The 21,618-nt window shown below is 41.8% G+C and overlaps 1 protein-coding gene across 1 annotated transcript in view; it reads left to right on the top strand.

Annotated features, from left to right (window-relative positions):
• The window catches only part of COL6A3 (collagen type VI alpha 3 chain), a 91,355-nt gene that overhangs the window by 6,554 nt on the left and 63,183 nt on the right, over positions 1-21,618 (top strand). Inside the window, exons 2-4 of the mRNA XM_003813107.6 lie at positions 12,021-12,141; positions 13,664-14,281; positions 20,646-21,248. Of these exons, the coding sequence (XP_003813155.3) occupies positions 12,051-12,141; positions 13,664-14,281; positions 20,646-21,248 (1,312 nt within the window). The 5' untranslated portion in view covers positions 12,021-12,050. The remainder of the gene's footprint in view (positions 1-12,020; positions 12,142-13,663; positions 14,282-20,645; positions 21,249-21,618) is intronic.

Here is a 21,618-nt window from a genome sequence, read left to right as displayed (position 1 = left end):
ACTGTTGCTTAAAAAAATCTGGAAAGAAAAAGGAGAGAAGCAAAAAACAAATACGAAAAGTTCTGCCAAACCCTCTCCCAAAGGCAAATTGTTAGTCTTGTAGGGGTCTGGCTGCATTCAGCATAGTATGATCCTACTGTTCTCCTGAAGTTTAAACTCATGAAATACAGAGAAACATTTGAGAATTGCAAGTGGCCAGGGAAAAGTACAATGGGAAATGTTTCTGTAAAACCCCCTGTGTGTGCTATACATTAGATTTTCAGGAACCCAGAGCATCAGGAATTGGTCACTGGAAGGAAGAGCTCATGGCTCAGTTTAATTTCAAAATTAAAAATTGAACAGCAGCTGGAGTTGACTCAGATCTCAAGGGAAACCATTCCAGGAAACTGGTTTTTCACTTCTGGAATCTTCATTAGTTGATTCAGCAGCCCAGGGCCGGTACCCAGAGTTAGCGCCAACTCAGCTAAACCCACAGCCGGCCCGGCGGTGCACCCGGGTGCTCTGTTTCTAACTGGGGCTGCAGAAAACCCATCATTCATCAGAGCCCAGGGCAACAGATGGAAGAGAGCAGTCGCAGGACTATGGCCTGTTCGAGCAACAGGCAAGGAGCCTTCTTTTACACAAAAGGGAGGCTGGGAGAGATTGGCCGACCATTGCTGACAGAGGCAGTAAGGAAGTAGAATTTCCCAGGTTACTGCAATAAATCCAGCATGGATGATATTTTATCAGATGTTCCAACTTGATTTTTGAAAAGGTTTCTGTTTTCAAGAATAATTTTATCTTCTCTACCTGATTATGAATTAGACTAGAAAACAAACAAAATATCTAACTTTTCTCTTTACAAAGAGAGCACCTTTCAGCCACTTTAATCATCTACAATGGAACACCACAGTTTTGGAAAGGTCAGTAGCACCCTAGTTCATTGCCAAGAAGGAAAAGACAGGAATAAGTGCCAAGCTCCAATTTGGATCCAGCAGTGTCACGTGGCAAGGAGTTGGAATGGAGTGGGCATTTGTGCAATATTTCTTGAAGCATTTTCTAATGTACCTTTCTTCTTTAATGTTGAAATGGAACTAGTCTCTGCCTGATGTTTATAATTAGCAGTATAAGTGCAGACAAAATCTTGTCTGGCTGCCGTATATTTCAGAATGTGGAATGTGTTTTACATTTGCATGGTGGCGTCTAGCTTTTCAAATCACACCAGATATGGAACTTTCTGCCTCATGGTTATTATCTGCAATGCTAGGAATATGTTTTAAAGTAATTTTTTCAAATATCTGGGTAATTAATCTGGAGTTTCTTAATTGCCTTTGTAATGGGAAGAAGACCCACCTCTGAGGAGCTTGGCCTAAGCCTGGCTGCAGGTCGGCATGTTCTTACAGGTGTTCTCATTAACAGAGGGAGGGCATTGCTAGGGGATGTCCAGGCCCTATCTTTCTGCATTGCTTTGTTATAATCCACAAGTTGCAGAACAGGTGTTGCTTTGTTAGATTTTACCAGGAAGAGTTGAAGATCTCGAATCTGCTACTCCTTATCTAACAAGGACCCCCGTAAGTGACAAAGGACCCCAGTAGGTGACAAAGGAGGTCTAGTTACCCTGCCTGACGAGAAGAGTTTTAAAATGTTGCTATCACAGGATACACATTCAGTTTGAGTCAAACAGATTATTGTTCTAGAGTATTTTCATAGAATAGAAATTCAAAGGCCAGGTGTAGTGGCTCATGCCTATAATCCCAGCACATTGGGAGGCCAGGGCAGGAGGATCCCTTGAGCCCAAGAGTTTGAGACCAGCCTGGGCAATATAGTGAGATATTGTCTCTACCAAAATTCAAAAAAAATTAGCCAGGCGTGGTGGCGCACACCTGTAGTCCTAGCTACTTGGGAGGCTGAGGTGGGAGGATTGCTTGATCTCAGGAAGTTGAGGCTGCAGTAAGCTCTGATCATGCCACTGCATTCCAACCTGGACAACAGAGCTATACTTTGTCTCAAAAAAAAAAAAAAAGGGAAAAAAGAAAAAAAGAAATGTGAAATCCAAGTTGTTAAATAAACAGTAAAAAAACAAAATTTGCTATATTTCTTTGGAGGTTTCTTGGAGCTCTTCCAAAACATTTACTTTTGAGGATTCTCCTTTGGGTCTTTCAAACACCAAGAGCATATTAAATTCCACTCTCCTCCTACCCTAATTGCAGGACTTAATAAATCCTTTCTTAGCTTCCTCCCTGAGGAAAAGAACGGGGACTCCTTTCCCAGGATTCATGCAAAAAGAGAGAGAAAGAGTGAGAAAAAGAGAAAAAATGGGGCGCTCCTTCTCGCAGTCTAGGAACGGGCATGGTAAAGGCAAGGGCGGATGAGTGCCTCAAATTTACTGAAATTTGACTTTCTCTTTCACAGTCAGTGTGCACGGCTCTCCCACTGTGGGCTTTGACTATTTCCACTGCTCCCATTTTAAACAGGACAATTAGGAACTAACAGAAGTCCCGGAACTTGATAGGAGGGACAGGCTGATTTTAAAAAGCAGTGCTTGGAGAAAACCAAATAAATGCCTTCAAAATGGAAGCTCTGGATTTATTTGAGTCTTTGTTTTCAAACTATTTCCTTGTGTGCATGCGTGTGTGTCTCTTTCTTAAAAAAGATTTCCAGACATGGAAAATGAAAAAGGTTTTGAGTAGGCTAAATGAAAACTAATTTACAGAATTGCAAAATAGCTTGGGAAATCATATTCATTGGAATATGATTGAATATGATTTCAGGTTGAAGGGCCATGTAGGGCAATCTTTGTAATGAAAGGTATCCTTTTAAATTTCAAAGGGATAGAAACTAAACGGAAAAAGGCACCTCAAATCCTTTTTAGAATGAGGCAGAGTAAACAAAAAGATGAATAATCCTAAACAGAAAGATGAGAATGAAAATGTGATGAATGTCTCTTATTGAATCTGTTGCCTTTAGGACACAGAATCTAGGATGAAGGAACAGACCCCTTCCAGTCCAAGGATCTCAAGCAGCCAATTCTGAGTCTTTTTTTCATATTTGAAAGAATGATAGTAGACAGCCGACTTCCATTGACATAGAATCTGTGGTGTGTCACCATCAAGGAAGTCTATTTTTTCCCCAAAAGGCATGGGGAGTTTCCTTGAGATCTGGGCCAAATCTGGCACAGCCTCTAGGGTTTCCCGGGGTTCTTCCCATGAGCTTTGGAAATGCTAACTTGGGTTAGGGTTCTGGTTCTATCTTGTTTTTATCTATGTAGCTTTGAACAATCACTTTGCCTTGCTGGGGTTTCAATTTCTCAGCTATAAAATGGAGGGAAATCAGCCATCGGGTGGTTGGGAGGAGGGCGTGAAATCCCACCCACAAGACAGAAGCCCAGGAAACGTTACCAGCACTCTCCTCTCTCCTTCCTCCGGGAGGGTGGTGTCGGGGAATGAGCTCGGATGGCTGCCTCATTCCCCCTTGTTGAAGAGGGCGGGTGGTCATCTGGGGAGATGGTGTTTGACATCTTTTAATAATCTAAATGAAAAAGTTCTCCAAAATTTGCTGCCAGGGAATTTCGTTTTTTTATAAATGGAGACTCGAGGACATGACAAACAATAGAAGAGAGTTAATTGCAAACGAAAATATCAGCAAATATTCAACAGCTGGGCTAGGAGCCCACGAGCCACAAGACCTGCTTCCCGCATGATGGCAGGAAAGTGTGTGGGGCCAAAGGCGTTTTTCCCACCTGGGAATTCAGCTCAGTCAAACCATATGGGTTCTGAATCATCAGTGGAGCCTGGATAACGCATTGTCCTACAGGCATTATCTCCCGTCCTTTTCAGAGCTGGAAGGGCTCCTTTCCTTTTCTTCCCTCGCCTCCTCTTCCCTCAATATCTGGATATATTCTGGATAAAATAATTCCTGTGCACAGTGTATTTATCCCATTACTTTGTGTTCCAATGGGAAGTATCTCCACTGAGGGGGCTACTCCTCCAAAGATTCACATCTTGAAAATAAAAATCTTTACATATGATTTTCAATGAACTTAAAGTTCATTTTACTCAGAATGGTTGAAGTAACTGAGTGATGTCTTAGACTTCCCGGATTTTATTTTGTAACTATTTAGATTGTATTGAGCACTCTGGAAGATGAGAAATGTAATTTTGGAATTGCTCCAGAGTGAGCCCACTCAATGCTTTATATGTGACAGAATCAGTGGATTCAAAGGCTTTCACTGTGTGAGGTATGGGAATGATTAAGAAAACCATTAGCAAAACCTGCTCAAGGCATAATTCACTTGTGCTCTTTGTCAGTGCTCCCTGCACAGGTGTCTGCAGCTCTTCCCATCCCAGACTCAACAGTGAGGAGACAGCTCTCATCTTATCACGTCCTATTTTTTCCACCTGGATTACAAAGCCGAATGCTTTACAAAGAGCCTCTATAATACTCTTGTGTTCTCATTCACAAACAAAAATACCACTTAAAATCATGCCTCTTGAACATGGATTAAACATTTAAAGTAATCAAACTGGATCTTCCAGAAGATTTGCATTAAAATTTTTAATTGAAGCAGTGATGCTTAAACTTTTGGGGGGTGAGGAGTGGCACAACTGCCTTTTAGAATCACATACAAACATGGACCCTTATCTCCAGAAAAACCCTCATCCATAGATGCAATTTTGCACTCAACTGTGGGAGGATCATAGACTCTTTGAATCTGTTGATCCCATATTAAAACATTGATCTGGACCAATTACAATAATACAGGTTGTTTTGGAAAGAACAGGCCATTTTCTTGGAAAGAATCTAGCAGGAAGCTTACCTTTGCTAAAAAAAATTGACGCTCAAGCTTGATAGAAAGAATCAAGAATAGCACATATAAAATGTATTTTTATATTATTCTGAAGTGTATATCATTATTTAATTGAGGTCATACAAAAAGTTAGATATTGTAATTGCTTTTTTTTTTTTTTATTTGAAGAAACACTCAGGAATGGGTCTAACAGACTGTAGGGAAGAAAGATAGAGCTTGGTGGAAAAGTCTGGAAGATTCCCAGGGTTGCATGGGCTTTAGGGATTCCTAGAGAGTGAAGGGGCAAAGTTGGGACTGTGGCACGGTGGGGGTAGGGTCAACCTAAGTGGAGGGAGGAGAACAGGCAGTCTAGCCTGTCGGGGGTCCCTGAGCCCTGCTGTGCTGCGACCGGGCTAAAGCTTGGGAGCATTGTCAAACCACAGCACAAGCACTGGAGACTGCTCTTCTACATCGTATTAACATATATCCATGTCCAAAAGGCAGTGACCATTGCAAGGCAAAAAAATCGGGCTGAGCTTTTGCAATACTGCCGCTATCACCACTCATTGCTGTCACTTTGTTGCAGAAAAAAATCTGTTCTGTTGATAACTGGCCTCCTGAGCATCATTAGAACAGCATTCCTTTCTCACTGTTGATGCATTTCCAAGAGACTGCTGTATTGACAGGTGGTTCTATTTTAGCTGCTGAGATCATGGCTTCAAGTTCTCAGAATCTGAATCACAGGGTACATTTGTTTCATCACAGGTGGTACTTTTTGTTGACTTTCTTTGGAAATCCAAAGCCACATGGGTCCTGGTGTTCATTCCCTTGTTTATGGCTTCATCTGTCTCCATTTCACCAATTTTTGGCGGGTCAGGCCCAGGGCCCACACTGTGTTCCGTCTTCCTCATAGCTGGGCCACGAGATTTGGACTCCAGCTTCTCCCTCTGGGCCTGACCTCAGGCAGGGGGAATTTCACGGCAAATCCACGGGACTGAGCTTCAGGTTTCCTTTGCACCCACTTAGCTCCTGTCCTTGACTGGCAGCCTCAATAACTCTCTGTGGCTCTCCCTGTACCTTTGCTAAGTGGTCCATCTGGACACTAGTCTGCTGCTCCATTCATGGCAAAGTTACATCACTCATCAGCCGGACAGACTCTCCTCTGCTATCAATCTTCAGATGGCAAGGCTGAGAACATTAGATCATCCTCATCCCTGATTTCATTAGCTGTATGGGGAAAATGGAATTCCTGTGCTACACAACAGACAACCATAAAGACTTGCAGAGCCCATGGGGGCACCTGTGGAGAGAGGAAGGTTAAGATAGAGATACAAAAGCTCAGGCCTTGGGTGGAGCCGATTCCAAAGCTCAGAGGATACTAGTCAAGGCAGAAGCCATGTTTGCACCAGGTCTGAATGTTCATATTAGATTCTTTCCCACTTTCATGAGACTCTGATCTTCTTTGCCAAACCCTAACATTTTGCATGACATATACTCTTTTCTTATTTCTTTCCAAATCTTATTTAGAAGTAAGGGCAAACATTGTGTTATTTGAATACAGCGGCATGTAGACACACTTTAGGATGTTTAGTTGTACTGTTTTCTCCTAGTAGCTCTTAAACTCCATCACACCTCAAAAAAGAGATGCTGCACTTACATCATTCCTGTTAAATTGATGGCTACATTTTAGGGGTAGTTACCCATGCTTTTAAAACCTGGCAAATGATATTTCCTGTCCTCATTTCTATTTTAATAGTGGTAAAAACCATATAACATAAAACATACTATCTTGACTATATTCAAGTGTACAGTACAGCAGTGTTAACTATATGCACCTTGTGCTACAACAAATATCTATAACTTTTTGATCTTGCAAAACAGAAGCTCTATACCTATGGGACAGTAACTACAACTGCCCGCCTCCTGACAGCCCATGGCCAACACCATTCTAAGTTCTTTTTCTAAGACTTTGACTACTTTAAATACCTTCACATAAATGGAATTATAAAGTAATGTATTTGTCTTTAGTGACTGGCTTATTTCACTTAGCATAATATCCTCAAGATTCATCCATGTTGTAGTAGATAAAAGGATTTCATTCTTTTATAAAGCTGAATAATATTCCTTGTATGTGGCATGTATAAGACTTAGTATAATACAGTAGGCCGTGCACAGTGGCTCACGCCTGTAATCCCAGCACTTAGGAAGGCTAAGGTGGAAGGATCTCTTGAGCCCAGGAGTTCAAGACCAGCCTGGGCAACATGGCAAAACCCTGTCTCTACTAAAAATACAAAGCTTAGCTGGGTGGGGTGGTGTGTGCCTGCAGTCCCATTTACTCAGGAGGCTGAGAAGGAAGGATTTCTTGGGCCTGGGAGGTTGAGGCTGCAGTGAGCTGTGATCGTGACACTGCACTCCAGTCTGGGTGACAGAGTGAGACCCTGTCTCAAAAAAAAAAAAATTACAGTGTAAGTGGTGTAATAACAGTGCAAAGTCCTAGGAGAACTGTAGGAATAGCAGTTAATGAATTTAACAAATATTTATTATACACCTACAATGATACAGACAGGCATTTTGCCATACTCTGTGCTCAGAGTGTGGCTGAGCTTCACAGTCCTGGAAGACTCTTTGTTTGTGATAAAGCAGCCTTGGAAATCTATAATCAATTTCATAATTGCAAAAAATTCCATTGTGTGTGTATATATACATATATATACTTAACCAAGGAAGAAAAAAACCTGTGCACTAAAAACTATAAAACACTGTTGAAATGAATTAATTTCTTTATTCATCTCATCTATTGATGGACTTTTAAGTTGTTTCCACCTTTTGGATATTACAAATAATGCTGAAATGAACATGGGTGTGCAAATATATCTTTGAGATCCTGTTTTCACTTCTTTTGGTTATACCCAAAAGTGGGATAGATGAATTATATGATAATTCTGTTTTCAGTTTTTTGAGGAACATTCATACGATGGAGGCTAGCCTTTCCCCACTGTGTAGCTTTGTTGAAGCTCAAAGATCATATACATGAGGTTTTATTTCTGGGCTCTCTATTCTGTTCCATTGGTTCATATGCCTGTCTTTAAGTCAGCATCATATTGATTTCATTACGCCATTTTGTAATATGTTTTGAAATTATAAGTGTGAGGTCTCAAGCTTTGCTATTTTCCACCCCTTCATTCTGTTAATGTGGTGTATCACATTGATTGGTTTTCATACGTTGAAACATCCTTGCATTCTAGAAATAAGTTCCACTTGGTTAGAGTGTATAATCCTTTTAATGTGCTGTTGATTTGGTCAGCTAGTATTGTGTTGAGAATTTTTGCATCAGTGTTCATCAGGGATATTGGTCTGTATTTTTCTTTTCAATATTGGCCTTATAAAAATGAGTTTGGGGGTGTTCCTTCGTCTTTAATTTTTTTGAGAAAAGTTTGAGAAGGATTAGTGTTAATTCTTCCTTAAGTGTTTGGAAGAATTTTCCAGAAGAGACATCTGGTCCTGGGTTTTTTTTTTTTTTTTTTTTTTATGGAAGGTTTTTGATTACTGATTCAACCCCATACTAATTTTAAGTCTGTTCAGAATTTTTTTTATTGCTTCATGATTCAGTCTTGGTGGATTGTATATTTCAAGCAAATATCTATTTTTTTTCTAGGTTATCCAGTTTCTTGGTGTGTTATTTTCCTCACTTCTTACAGATCTCATGGAGTCTTGTCAGTCTTTCCAAAGTCTTGTATAAACAATTTCACGTGCCTGATTTGCTCTCATTTCCCCTTGCTTTCTTCAGGGAATTGCCAAATTATTCCTGATGCAGGGGATATAAAACCAATTTGTAAGCATTTGGAGTTTTAGAATTATAAGATGAAAAAAGTCACATTTCAAAATCTGACATATACTTGATAACCAGAAAGATGTTTTTGATTTTCATTCACACTGATGCTGAATGCCTTTACATGCTGTAATCTGTGAAACAGACTTCTTTTTAACCTTCAAACCCTAACAGTGAAATGATGATGAAAACTCAATCTCCCTAGATTATATGTATTTCAGTTTCTTAAGTCAAATGGAATTTCTAATTTAACTGTAGTCTACACTATATCATTTCCAATATCAAATAATTCTTCCTGAAACTCAGTATAAGAAAAAATGACAATATTAACTAGTGTCATGAAAGTTCATGCTGATAATGAGATTGAGTCTGGTCCTTCCCCTGGGCTTCTCCGGGGAAACGTCAGTCGTCTACCCATTCTAATTCTCTCACTTGGTCACAGGGAGGCGGTGAGCTCCACCATCAAGGGACATGGGTCCCACTTACAGTTAATGGAGTCCGAGAGAACAGATATTTGCAAACCCAGTGATCTGGGCTCAGTGGAGGCCTGGGCAGGTGGAGATGCCTTTGGTTGCTGCTTCAGAGGAGTAAGAGCTTAGCAAAATTAGACATGGAGAGGAATAGCCCATGAAATGTGTTTGGGGAATTCTCGGTTAAATCAAGTACAGCAGGTTTCTTTACTTTATTTTTCAGAACTGCTATATATTAAGGTATATTGTAACTGTTCCAGAAGGAGGCTTGGTATTCAGCACTTTCCAAACTGCGTTGCTCATGGAACGCCTGTTTTTCCCCTTAGAACATCGAATGGAATGGGTGTTCCATGAAATGTGCTTTGGGAAATGCTGATGAATGAAACGTTGCTGGAGAATTGTAGTTAGAGTTCACTTACCATCCATTCCGCGTCAGGCATTTACCAAACAGCCTGCCACATGCTCCTCACAGAGGGCTGGAAGAGAGGCATGGCTATCATTGTTCTGTGTTATAGAGGAGGAAATGGAGGCTTTGAGCAAGTATACCACCTGCCTGAGGTAGGGTGTGGTGGATCCAGGATCCAGATTTATCTGATTCCAAGCACCTTGTCTTTCCCCAACATCTCTGGCTCCTTTTCTGATTCCTAAAAAGCCCAAATTCAGGCTGGTGAACTTGATTGAAAAGTTGCTATGGAATCATGGGGTTTTCATGGAGAAATAAAAATGTTCTTCTTATCCTCTCATCTTATGAACCCTCAATGTGGCAGGTGCTATTGAGCACCAAGGTGTCTGAATAGTTGTGCACCTTGGCCACTTATTCTCTGCACCCCCATTTTTTCCTGTAAGCATGAGGATCAGCATCTACCTCTAAGGATAATGTAAAGATAAATAACACACATTATGAAAAATTATGAAAAACTGCAATTATCACATAGTAGATGCTGAATAACTTTTGATAACATGGCACCCAAAACAGCGGTTTAATAACATCCTAGCCTACCTGTGTCGCCAATGGCCTTGTTCCCCAGTACTGTTACCCAAACCTCTGAAAAGGGAACCCCTGACCAGACAGCTCCTAACTGGGGAACCCCTGGCCAGTCTGGGTAAGAAGAGTCACTGACATGCACATCATTGCAAAATGAAAATGAGCTTCTCGTTCAAATGTTTTAAGAATTCCAAGATAGCAACATCAAAGCATCAAACTGAGCATGGGGCCCTTCAGAGCACAGGGTCCTGTGGGCAGCCCCGTCTGTGGTCTAAGAAAAAGTTAAAGGAAACCAGAATCCTGTGTCAAGGAGAGGAGAAAAAAGATGCTGTCCTGGCAAGGGGACTTCAGCCAAGACAGAAAGACCCTAGCTCTCTGGAGGGGTCTTAAGGGAGACCCCAGCCCCCAAGCTGATCTCTTAGATTGGAGATTGGAGAGTGAAGAGGCTGTCACAAAATCTTGTGGTAGGAAGAAAAGGTGTTGGCAGGGGAAAGGTCTGATGGTGCACGCTACTGAGCTCAAGTGAATGTGAACTTGGCTGGTGGGGCATCATGTGTGCGGCCCCCAGAGGCGCGTGGGTATGGGAGACTCTGCATCAGGGCAGTTAGCCTCCAGGTCTGGCTTCACAGTCTTACTAATTAAATCACCCCGGGCTCATTCCACTGTGAGATTGGAGGTTGGCATATGGCAGATTTTCCTTGGAGGAAAAGTGCTAAATATTAATAGAGAATATGGACAAGGCTTGACATGGTCCCAGCTGCTGTGGTTGGGTTGCATTTGGTGTAATTTGGGCAAAGCCCGTTCTCTCCATAAACTGAAACTTTCCTCTGAGGTTCTTTTAAACATGACTTACAAACTTAAGCTGGGTGTCAAAACCTGATGCCTTGTGCCTATGAGTGCTTTTACTCCTGACCCATTTCCATTCTGCTCTTTGCTTAGGAATATGCTATTTCCAAATTGCTGTGTACATCACTTTGGGAGGAAAAGAAGGTTTAATTGCATAGCTTTTAGCTGTGGCCAAAGTAATAGTCACTAGATTCAAAAATTCTCATTTATATGTTTAATCAAAACTATCTTTCATAATGGATAAATTTTTCATTCATTAGTAATTTGAAAAAGAAAGAGAATATTTTCAGATTGTGGAGAAACTACTACAAATGCCTATTTTCTAAAAATGTAATTGTGTTCTTTGAACTATGTTTAAGAATGTCCAGAGAGGAGAGTGAGCAGTGCCATTACAGGTGACCTATGTTCTGCTAACAAGAAGAGGTCTGAGGTCCCTTTAGACAGAGAGCTCTGCCTATTCACTTCTCACTTACCTATTCTTTACCTTCCTCCCACCTTCCCACCTTGCCTCCTCCCTTCCTCCCTCCTTCCCTCTCTCCCTCCCTCCCTCTCTCTCTTTCTTTCTTTCTCTCTTTCTTTCTTTCCTTCTCTCTTCCTTTCTTTCCTTCTCTCCTCTTCGTTTTTCTTCTGCTTCTTTCTCTTCTTCTCCTTCCTTCCATCCTTCCTTCCTTCCCTCCTTCCCTCCCTCTCGCCTTCCTTTCTTTCCCTTCCTTTCCTTCCTTCACTTCTTCCTTCCTTCCCTTCTTTCACTTCTTCCTTCCCTTCCCTTACCTTCCTTCTCTTCTCCCTTCCCTTCACTTCTCTTCCCTTCCCTTCCCTTCTCCTTCCTTCCTTCCCTCCCTCCCTCCTTCCTTCCTTCCTCCCTTCCTTTTATATATGCATATATGTGCACATGTATGTATCTGTATAGATTTTTATCTATCTATCTATCTATCTATCTATCTATCTATCTATCATCTATCTAACTGTCTATCATCCATCCTTTTGCTGCTGGTTCAAAGAATGAATCAGATACAAAGTCTTCTTGGAAGTCTAAAAAGGACGTAGAAAGCATGGGATTTTGAGGGATTTTGCATAATGAGAGTCAAAAACTGATCATTCCCTTTGCCCTGTTTTCTCTTTTAGGTTCATATTTGGTGCTTAGACAAATTCAAAATGAGGAAACATCGGCACTTGCCCTTAGTGGCCGTCTTTTGCCTCTTTCTCTCAGGCTTTCCTACAACTCATGCCCAGCAGCAGCAAGCAGGTAAGAGCCAGAAACGTCCTTGATTTTGTAAAAAGGAATATCATTCTTTGATTTTAGATCTTAGACATCAGGCACTGACATAGAGCTTAGATATGTTTTTAAGGTAGCTAAGCCATTTATTATAGGATAGTCAGATAGGATAGTTCTAGGATTTATAGACCTTTTCAGATACTCTTTATCCGGTGAGAGATGACCTATTTTTATTAAAACTTGGGTTTGGTATCTTGGAATTGGCTTGAAAATGATTTGTTTTTACATTGGATGTGAACGGAAAGTTTGTATCTCAAATGTTTTACCACCTGAAGGGACTTTCCACATTTCTGGCATTGGCTGGTCTCTGAGCACATAAAGTAGGGAGAAGTCAATGATTGAGAGTAAAAACTATTTTCCCTGAAAAATACAAAGATCACCCTCTCTCTCTAACTCCAGATGCAGGAAGGCATTTTTCATCTAGGATCCTTGAATCTTTAAGATTTCTGTTTCCCAAAACGAATTAAAAGCATGGGTTCTAATTAACTCTATTAAGAATTTGATTTCAGAGTTTTAGAAAAGTGGGAAATGCTTCATGCATTGCAAGCTGGAAAGGATTCAGGTGGGTCTCCCTCTCCTTGACCCAGAGAGCTTGGCCTCTGAGGGATTCTTCCTCCAGGCCAGGTTGCTCTTAGATGGAGGGAAGTCTAGTGTCACTTCAATGGAAGAAGAACGTGGGTTGGGGCATCAGGTCAGCCTGAGGTAAGTAGAGTCCAGCAGCAAGCCTGGCTCACAGCTGCAGAAGGGCACCTCCTGGGGCCACTGACAGCCTGATACCCTGAGCTCCCACCCTTGAGGGAGAACTGGGTTCATCTGGAAATGAGATAGATAATGTTTGACATCTATGGAGACTTTTCTGGCTCTGAAAAATATGCAGTAACTAATAGAGTACAGTTTGTTCATGCTCAAAAAATCTGGAAAAAATACGTCTTTTCCCTTCTCTACATTTACACAAGTCCTCCTCGCTTAAAGAACATGTATTTATTATATTTATTTTTCACGCAAATTACCCAAAGCATTGGGGGTTAGTGAATGGAAAATAGCAATTTTTACTTTTCCTTTTTTGTCAAGGCCCGGTTTCGTATTCCAAACTAAAAAATGAATTTATAAAATGATGGTTGGTTTTCTGTGATAAGACTTCCTTCTGGTTTAATCAGGTGGGTCTTGGGGCTCAAACTGCCACAGGGAATCATACTTGAGTTAAAGACAGCCCAGGAAATTGTTTCCCCAATCTGGAGCATGCTACTGGCCCATTCATGATGGTCTCTGAGTATGGAACTTGGGCTAGTGACTGGGCACCAGCAACTATTGAGTGCATGGGCTCAGGTCCCTGGTTCCCAGGTAAGTGAGTCTACCTTCCTGTATTATCAGTGAGGTGTGAAGTGTTTAGTAGCAGTATAGTGTAAACCAAATTTGTTTAGGAAGGCTTTGCACTGATAGGAAGTAATTGCTTACATAGTAGAAAAATCTAAACCAATGTCTTTTTTTAAAGATGTCAAAAATGGTGCGGCTGCTGATATAATATTTCTAGTGGATTCCTCTGGGACCATTGGAGAGGAACATTTCCAACTTGTTCGAGAGTTTCTATATGATGTTGTAAAATCCTTAGCTGTGGGAGAAAATGATTTCCATTTTGCTCTGGTCCAGTTCAACGGAAACCCACATACCGAGTTCCTGTTAAATACGTATCGTACTAAACAAGAAGTCCTTTCTCATATTTCCAACATGTCTTATATTGGGGGAACCAATCAGACTGGAAAAGGATTAGAATACATAATGCAAAGCCACCTCACCAAGGCTGCTGGAAGCCGGGCCGGTGACGGAGTCCCTCAGGTTATCGTAGTGTTAACTGATGGACACTCGAAGGATGGCCTTGCTCTGCCCTCAGCGGAACTTAAGTCTGCTGATGTTAACGTGTTTGCAATTGGAGTTGAGGATGCAGATGAAGGAGCGTTAAAAGAAATAGCAAGTGAACCGCTCAATATGCATATGTTCAACCTAGAGAATTTTACCTCACTTCATGACATAGTAGGAAACTTAGTGTCCTGTGTGCATTCATCCGTGAGTCCAGAAAGGGCTGGGGACACGGAAACCCTTAAAGACATCACAGGTAATGGCAACGCCACCAAGCTATGCCCTGCCCTGCTGTTCTTGGGAGATGAGCTTGGCAACTGCTGGCCTTAAAGCAACAGCTAGGATGGCGCGCGGGCCAGGGAAGAGATGAGTGTTCACAGGTTTAAAAACAAAGGTTTGATTTGGAATATTCTTCCATAGTCTTCTCCCCAAGTAGGGCATTCACCTACATACAAGAAGAGTCTTTTTTTAAACAACTAATATTTTCAGTCTAAAAAAACCCACATTCTAATATTATGATCCCACAAAATACCTCTGCCTTCCTTAGAAAAGAAAGCCTCAGAGTGGTGAGGTGTGCATCTGATCAAACTCCTCTATTTGGTGTTGGGATCTGTTTCCTTTAAGGAAAGCTCCCTGTTGGAGAGTGCGTGAACTGAGACGGGAGCGAGGGCATCTGTTTTTGTGTCCAGTGGACTAGCAGAGAGCTTCTCTCTTCTACTTTACGGAGTTAATTTAAGAGTGTTGGTAGAATCGGAATTACAAGAAACCTCAGCTATGATCCAGTCTAGATTGATTTGGAAAAAATTTAGTCCTGGATGGTTAGTGACAGCCGGAGCTGGAGGCTGTGCATTTGGGCTGTGGGTCTGGTCTTCTTATTTCTTCTCCATGCGGTAATCATGGCTGTGCCCACAGAGACTCTTCTAATTCTAATGGAGTTGATGAGAACCACTCTGGAAGTACTGAGAGCACACGGACATTGCATCGATGTGTCATGTGCAGTTGCATGTACAGAGCTAATTGGCCGACAGGTTATTTAACCAGTTAAGCCTGTTAGCTCTCCTTCCAGGGCTAAGTGCCTAAATGGCCAGTGGGGAAGGAATTTGACAAGTACAATTTCAAACTCTACCATACCACAGCAACTGTAATGAGTGCCCACAGCTTACTCATCAGTGATGGGCAGAGCAGAGGGACCTCCCCTTGTTAGAAAATGAGTCCATGCAGCCATTTGATAGTTGGTAGCAGAGAATTCTGGGTGGAATGAGCAGGAAATGAGAGAGGAATCCAGGGGGAGAGTTGAGCTCCAGAAAGGAGACACACATGTTCTCTGAGATGGAGGGAAGGCATGAGAAAAGGGGCTGTGTTTCCAAGATATTCAGGTGGATAAGAGGCACATTGAGAGAGTTCAAGTTGAGTTGACATCCATCATCTCAATAAAGGAGGGAAGCAGTGGGGCTTGGGGGCTTGGAGGGATTGAAGTTATTTTTGATCAGCTGCTATAGGGATGTGAAGAGGGGTCACAAAACATTCAGGAAGCAACTGCTGATTTGAAGTGGCATCCAGTTGCTATCAGAGATTACGAGTCAGTGGGTGTCTCCATTAGTGTGGATCCCTGCCTTTCTGCAGATATCTCAGGCACTCCCAGGATCAAAGGAGTTCCCAGAACTGGAACTTGCAAAGAGGGAACAATAGAGAGGACAGAAGAAAATTTTCTCAGTAAGGAAATCCAGAGTGGTAGCTAGTAAATTCCTGAAACAGCCTGCCATGGTGTCCTAGCTGCATGGGGAGCTAATGAGAGCTGGAATGGGCCAGGAGACCTCTGAAGAGCCAGAGGATGAGAGGCCAGGTCTCGGAAGGAGAGTCCTGGAGACAGCTGAGTGTGCAAGTTGGAGAAGCTGCTGGTGTGTAGACAGGGAGACCTCTGAGGGCCAATCGCGGGGCTTGAGGAGTTTCCATTGGTGCTCAGTGTGGTCCTCAGATGTGTAGGAACTATAGACAGCCAGCCACTGCAGAAACCAGAGAGGGTGGTGCTCACAAAGGTTGTCCATACAGACCTTAAAGTCTGGAGATGACCACAGAGTCTGCAGTGTGAACGCAGGCTGAACATAATGTAACTAAATCACGTAGGAATGTTGGAGACTCTCTTCTGTGTATTTAGTAGGCATGAGGAAGTGGATAATTTGAATCAAAAAAGAATGAGTGGGCAACCACATGGCATAGGGGAACTGATCATAGGAAGCAAGATTTATGAACAGATTTTTCTCCTACACTTTAAAAAATGGTTACCACCAAGATGGCCATTGGGACAGGAGGTAGGAGGTGAGGTGACTGATGGAGAGTCAGTCTCTTGTGAATACACATGGATGGTGGGGCAGAAAAAAGAGAGTTGAGGCTTGGAGGCACACATCACTCTACAGGACCACATGGGAGGGACAGCAGAAGAATTGCAAGATTGCAATCAGAATACTGGAGCAGTTGCAGAGAAGCAGTACCAGATGTCAGTTTTTCATAACAAGGATTCAGAAAGCAGGAGCTGAAGAGAGATGACCCAACATCAGCAGAAAGGAACTAGCTGTCTTGAGCAGGCAGAGCTTGATGAAGAAGAGGGTTTCAGAACTAGCCAGCTCCAGGGTGTTTCAGAAGTTTGTTCATAAAATGGTTTTCCCAGTGGTTACTCCTGATTTCAGCTTTAACGGGGCTGGCAGTGCTGATGCCCTTACCTGTGGGTCTGCTTCTCCATAGGAAAGAGTGAGAGGCAGTTCAAACACTGCAAAGTGTTCCCTGCTTCCAAATGACAGGCCTCACCCCTGGCATTACCACACAGGCATCAGTCCTGCCAAATGACAGGAAAAGCTGGGTGTCTCCAAGAGCACCCCAAACCAAACACTCAGGTTACCAGGAAATGACAAGAGGGTATCTACAATGAACTGCACTGCTCGCTACGATAGTCTCAGTATCATTAATTCCCTGATCCATCACATTTCGGAATATCGGGATAATAACAAAGACCTACCAAAAAATAGTGAAAGGGGCTCACACCTATAATCCGAGCACTTTGGGAGGCTGAGGCGGGAGGATCATCTGAGGTCAGGAGTTTGAGACCAGCCTGGTCAACATGGTGAAACCCCGTCTCTACCAAAAATACAAAAATTAGCCAGGTGTGGTGGTGGGCGCCTGTAATCCCGGGAGGCTGAGGCAGGAGAATCGCTTGAATCCAGGAGGTGGAGGTTGCAGTGAGCCAAATTTGTGACACTGCACTCCAGCCTGGGTGACAAGAGTGAAACTCTGTCTCAAACAAACAAACAAACAAACAGTGAAAGGGACCAGTAGAGAAATGGAACATCTTTTATTGACGTTTTGTTATACTCACAAAAATAGCTGAGTTTGCCTTTATGTTTAACCATTATGTAATGGACAAACAATGAGATTACCGAATGCTAAATGAAACTACCAACATCGTGTGTTTCCACACAGATGATAAAACCTTTGTTTTTATGCCAAGAAAGCATCTCTGTCTTCTAGTGTCCAAGCCACTAGCAGCACCAGGGCAGAAAATTAATCCATTCATGTGTCTTTTCTAATTAACATCACTCTGCAATTCCTCCTAGTACCACGTCCCGCTGCATGTTCCACGGCAAAAACATAGGATAATAATCTTAGGAAGAACAGTACATCTCTGCTTATAGTTTTTTGGAAAGCCAGTTAGAAGGGCATTATAGAGATTGCTAATTAGTTAGGGCTGCCTCTTCTTACTACCTGTCTGCTGGGTAACTTCCCCATAGAGCGTTCTTGATTATAAAACACACATATGTGTAAAATATGAACGATCACCACTGTTGTCAATGAACTCTACTCAAATAATCAATCTCTAATGGTTGTGTTTTTAAAAATCCCTCTGTCATTCTTTAAAAAAATGAATATACCTGAGATATAAAACCTTTATTTTAAAACAAAAGCTAAAGGTGACAGGGAGGATTTTGGCATCAGCTTTCTTTTCTCTGTAAAGGATGAAGATTTTTAAAATTTGTAAAATATATCTACAATTTTGTGTTTTACATAGGAAACAAGAATGTGAACTTGTTTTTCTTAATGAAAGGAGGCATCACATGAGCTAAGAAAGGCATTGTGCCCACACCAGTGAGCTCGGGAAAAGAGCTTCCAGGGATGTCGAAGGAAACTGTGAATTTTCCTTGGACACTGTAAAACTTTTCTGTAGAAAACACCATAGAGGATGTGATACACAAAGCATAGAAGCAGAAAACCAGACAACTTTAAAGCTTTTAAATTGTGCATAGATCTGATTCCTTGTAACATTAACATTGGTCATTGGTCCGCCTTGCTGTACACAAGCACACATGGCCCCTGTGTGCCCTTGAGGCTTCAGCTCTCTTGAATAACAAAGCATGCCCTTGTATGTCCCATTATTGTGTGTGTAAGAGGATAATGTTGTTATTCAGTGATGACAAATTATCCAACGTGTTTCTATGACTGGCCACTGTAGATGTTCAGTCTTTTACAAGAGAATGTTCAAGGATTTTCCCTCAGGGTCCATTTATCTTATTTGCACGACTATAAATTTCAACCCAAAAGTAAGTTACAAATGGAGAAGAAATAGTGTTATCCTGCGACTTAGGGATCATTTTTAAAAGCTTGACTGTATTGATCATATTTAATCCTTCTTTTAAACGTCTTGATATGCTGAGGAAGTGGCAAATCCTTCCGTGTCCTTTGAGGTCATTGGTTTAGGCGTGGGAAATGTTGAAGAATTTTGTGGGATTTGTGGAGCCTCTGTATTATACAATGATGTAGGCCATTTCTATGGCCTTCTGTGTAATTCACACCCCCTGGCACCACACTCTCTTGAAGATACTTCAGGAATCTTATATTTTGGCTGAACAGTGGCAAATGCTTTGGGCCCTAATCAAGGGCCTAGTCTTATATAAAACTTTTGTGTGGCAATTACTAAAAACACAAGATCTTAATTACTGCAGCACAACAATTATCCTACTCATTGTATCTTATAAGAAGGATTGTGATAGCAATGTTGCCAGGTTAATATATTTCCCTATGCAAAGAATTAATCTGCAAATATATTGTTAGGAACTTTCTTGTATATTAGGAAGGGAAGAGGGCAGTTCCGAACCTGGCAATCTCTGTTTCAGTTCACACAATGAGAAGAGCTTGGGTAAGAATGTAATTTCACTAGAGCAGAACTCTTCAATTTTGTGAGACAAGCTTTGGATCCTTTTCTACAGTGAGAACAAAAACAATTTTGTTGGCACAAGGAAACATTAATGTTAAATATAAAATGTTCACTGTCATTGAAAAGATCAGAGATCAGAGTGAATGGTCTTACCTATAATATTACCATCATTTAAAAATGATACACTGAGTGTAGTTTTCTGGAATCCCAGAATATAAATAGATAAGCTCACATATAATCTCTTCTTGTCCCTAACACATACTCAAGTTATCAAAAACATTGACTAGAATAATTGTGCTCCTCCTTGAGTTTAAATCAGCCAAATTTAAACATTCGAACTGATGCTGTGAAATCTCTGGCCCTGACTTTTAGATTTCTCGATCCCTATTCCTCCCTCAGGGCTGCTATATAACCCCGTTCTCAGCATCAGGTTGGGAATTCTCTGTTTGCCATTATGGGGGAGAGAAGAGGTCTTGGTCAGCTGTTTTTCTGCCCTTTGTATAACCCCAGGCTAATTCTGATCAGGGTTTATTCGATGCTCATGGTCCTTCTAGGTAACTAGTTTAGGATGTCATAAAAACAAGGTTGGATAATTATGTCATGACCGGTTTCATATCACTCTGCTTAACATTGTTCTGCATTAAGTGACTGAATATAGAGGCAATGACAAAATAAATGAACAAAACATCCTGCCCAATCCCAGACCTGCATTTGAGTTTTATGCAACTAAACATCATTTGAGAAAAAAGAACAACAAAAATTTCATCAAAGTATTTTTTACATGAAAACTTTAAATGTAGTTTGAGTTCTGATTCACAAAGTTGCATGTACAAGGTCATTTTGGTTTTTAAAGAAAAGAAGAAGGAACAATAGTTTCTTAAAGCATCCAGCAACATATTGGGTTGAGGAATCACCAAATCGTGACTCTGTTTTGTAGCTGTGGATTTGTATAAAAAATTATTCTAATCATTTGAGGAGGCAGGAGAAATGACCAAAAATTAGAAATCATCTCTAAAGTTTTGGTAACCTACTCATTGATTTTCCCTGGTAGGTTTGGTAGTGGACAATTCATGCTACTACTTTTCCCTCCAAATTTAGTGGAAATTTCTAGAATATGTACCCAAGATTGTCCCCTCAGAAAAGTGAATATGATGTTTGGAAATTTAACTATGAGGATGGCACAAATGAAAAATTGCTATAAATGTCCCTTTTTTACACCATGATTTCTAAGAGGTTGCCTCTTATCCATTCAGAATGCAGAACTGAAAGAGAATTTCACATTCCTTCATCAACATGTGTTTTGTTTGCCCATATTTCGTGTTTCTTATTGGTTTCCAAAGAAACATGTCAGAACACTGAATAATGCATGTGGTCACTTGTTCTAATGCTTTCACATTTTTTGCATTTCTTTCTTTTAAAGCACAAGACTCTGCTGACATTATTTTCCTTATTGATGGATCAAACAACACCGGAAGTGTCAATTTCGCAGTCATTCTCGACTTCCTTGTAAATCTCCTTGAGAAACTCCCAATTGGAACTCAGCAGATCCGAGTGGGGGTGGTCCAGTTTAGCGATGAGCCCAGAACCATGTTCTCCTTGGACACCTACTCCACCAAGGCCCAGGTTCTGGGTGCAGTGAAAGCCCTCGGGTTTGCTGGTGGGGAGTTGGCCAATATCGGCCTCGCCCTTGATTTCGTGGTGGAGAACCACTTCACCCGGGCAGGGGGCAGCCGCGTGGAGGAAGGGGTTCCCCAGGTGCTGGTCCTCATAAGTGCCGGGCCTTCTAGTGACGAGATTCGCTACGGGGTGGTAGCACTGAAGCAGGCTAGCGTGTTCTCATTCGGCCTCGGAGCCCAGGCCGCCTCCAGGGCAGAGCTTCAGCACATAGCTACCGATGACAACTTGGTGTTTACTGTCCCGGAATTCCGTAGCTTTGGGGACCTCCAGGAGAAATTACTGCCGTACATTGTTGGCGTGGCCCAAAGGCACATTGTCTTGAAACCGCCAACCATTGTCACACAAGGTATGTATCCTCTTCTCACCATCTGTGTGGGAGTGGGGTGTTGTGTGTGTTGGTTTACATAGACGTAAGGTGGGTACCAGCATGATTCGCCACGGGAGAAGCTGTAAGTACCCACAGTCCAGTCCTTCCCTGATGAGCTGGGTCCTGGATGTCATGTTTGTGATGTCATGTGTGCGGAAAAACTAAAGACCAATGAGTGAGTGAAAGCTCTTACGAGAGTATGAGTTGCTGAGAAAGCGTGCTTTTAAGGCTAATTCAACAAACCTGTTGCTTTGAGATTATTAAACATCACCGTATTAACTACTTATAATCCAGTCTTCCTAAAAATGGGCTTGAGGGGCTCATTACAGTTCTGAGAAAGTTACTCCAG

This window comes from Pan paniscus, chromosome 13 (genome assembly GCF_029289425.2).
Source record: "Pan paniscus chromosome 13, NHGRI_mPanPan1-v2.0_pri, whole genome shotgun sequence".
Taxonomy (NCBI): domain Eukaryota; kingdom Metazoa; phylum Chordata; class Mammalia; order Primates; family Hominidae; genus Pan; species Pan paniscus.
Note: the sequence above shows the minus strand (reverse complement) of the source record. Positions and strands in the feature narration are given on the sequence as shown.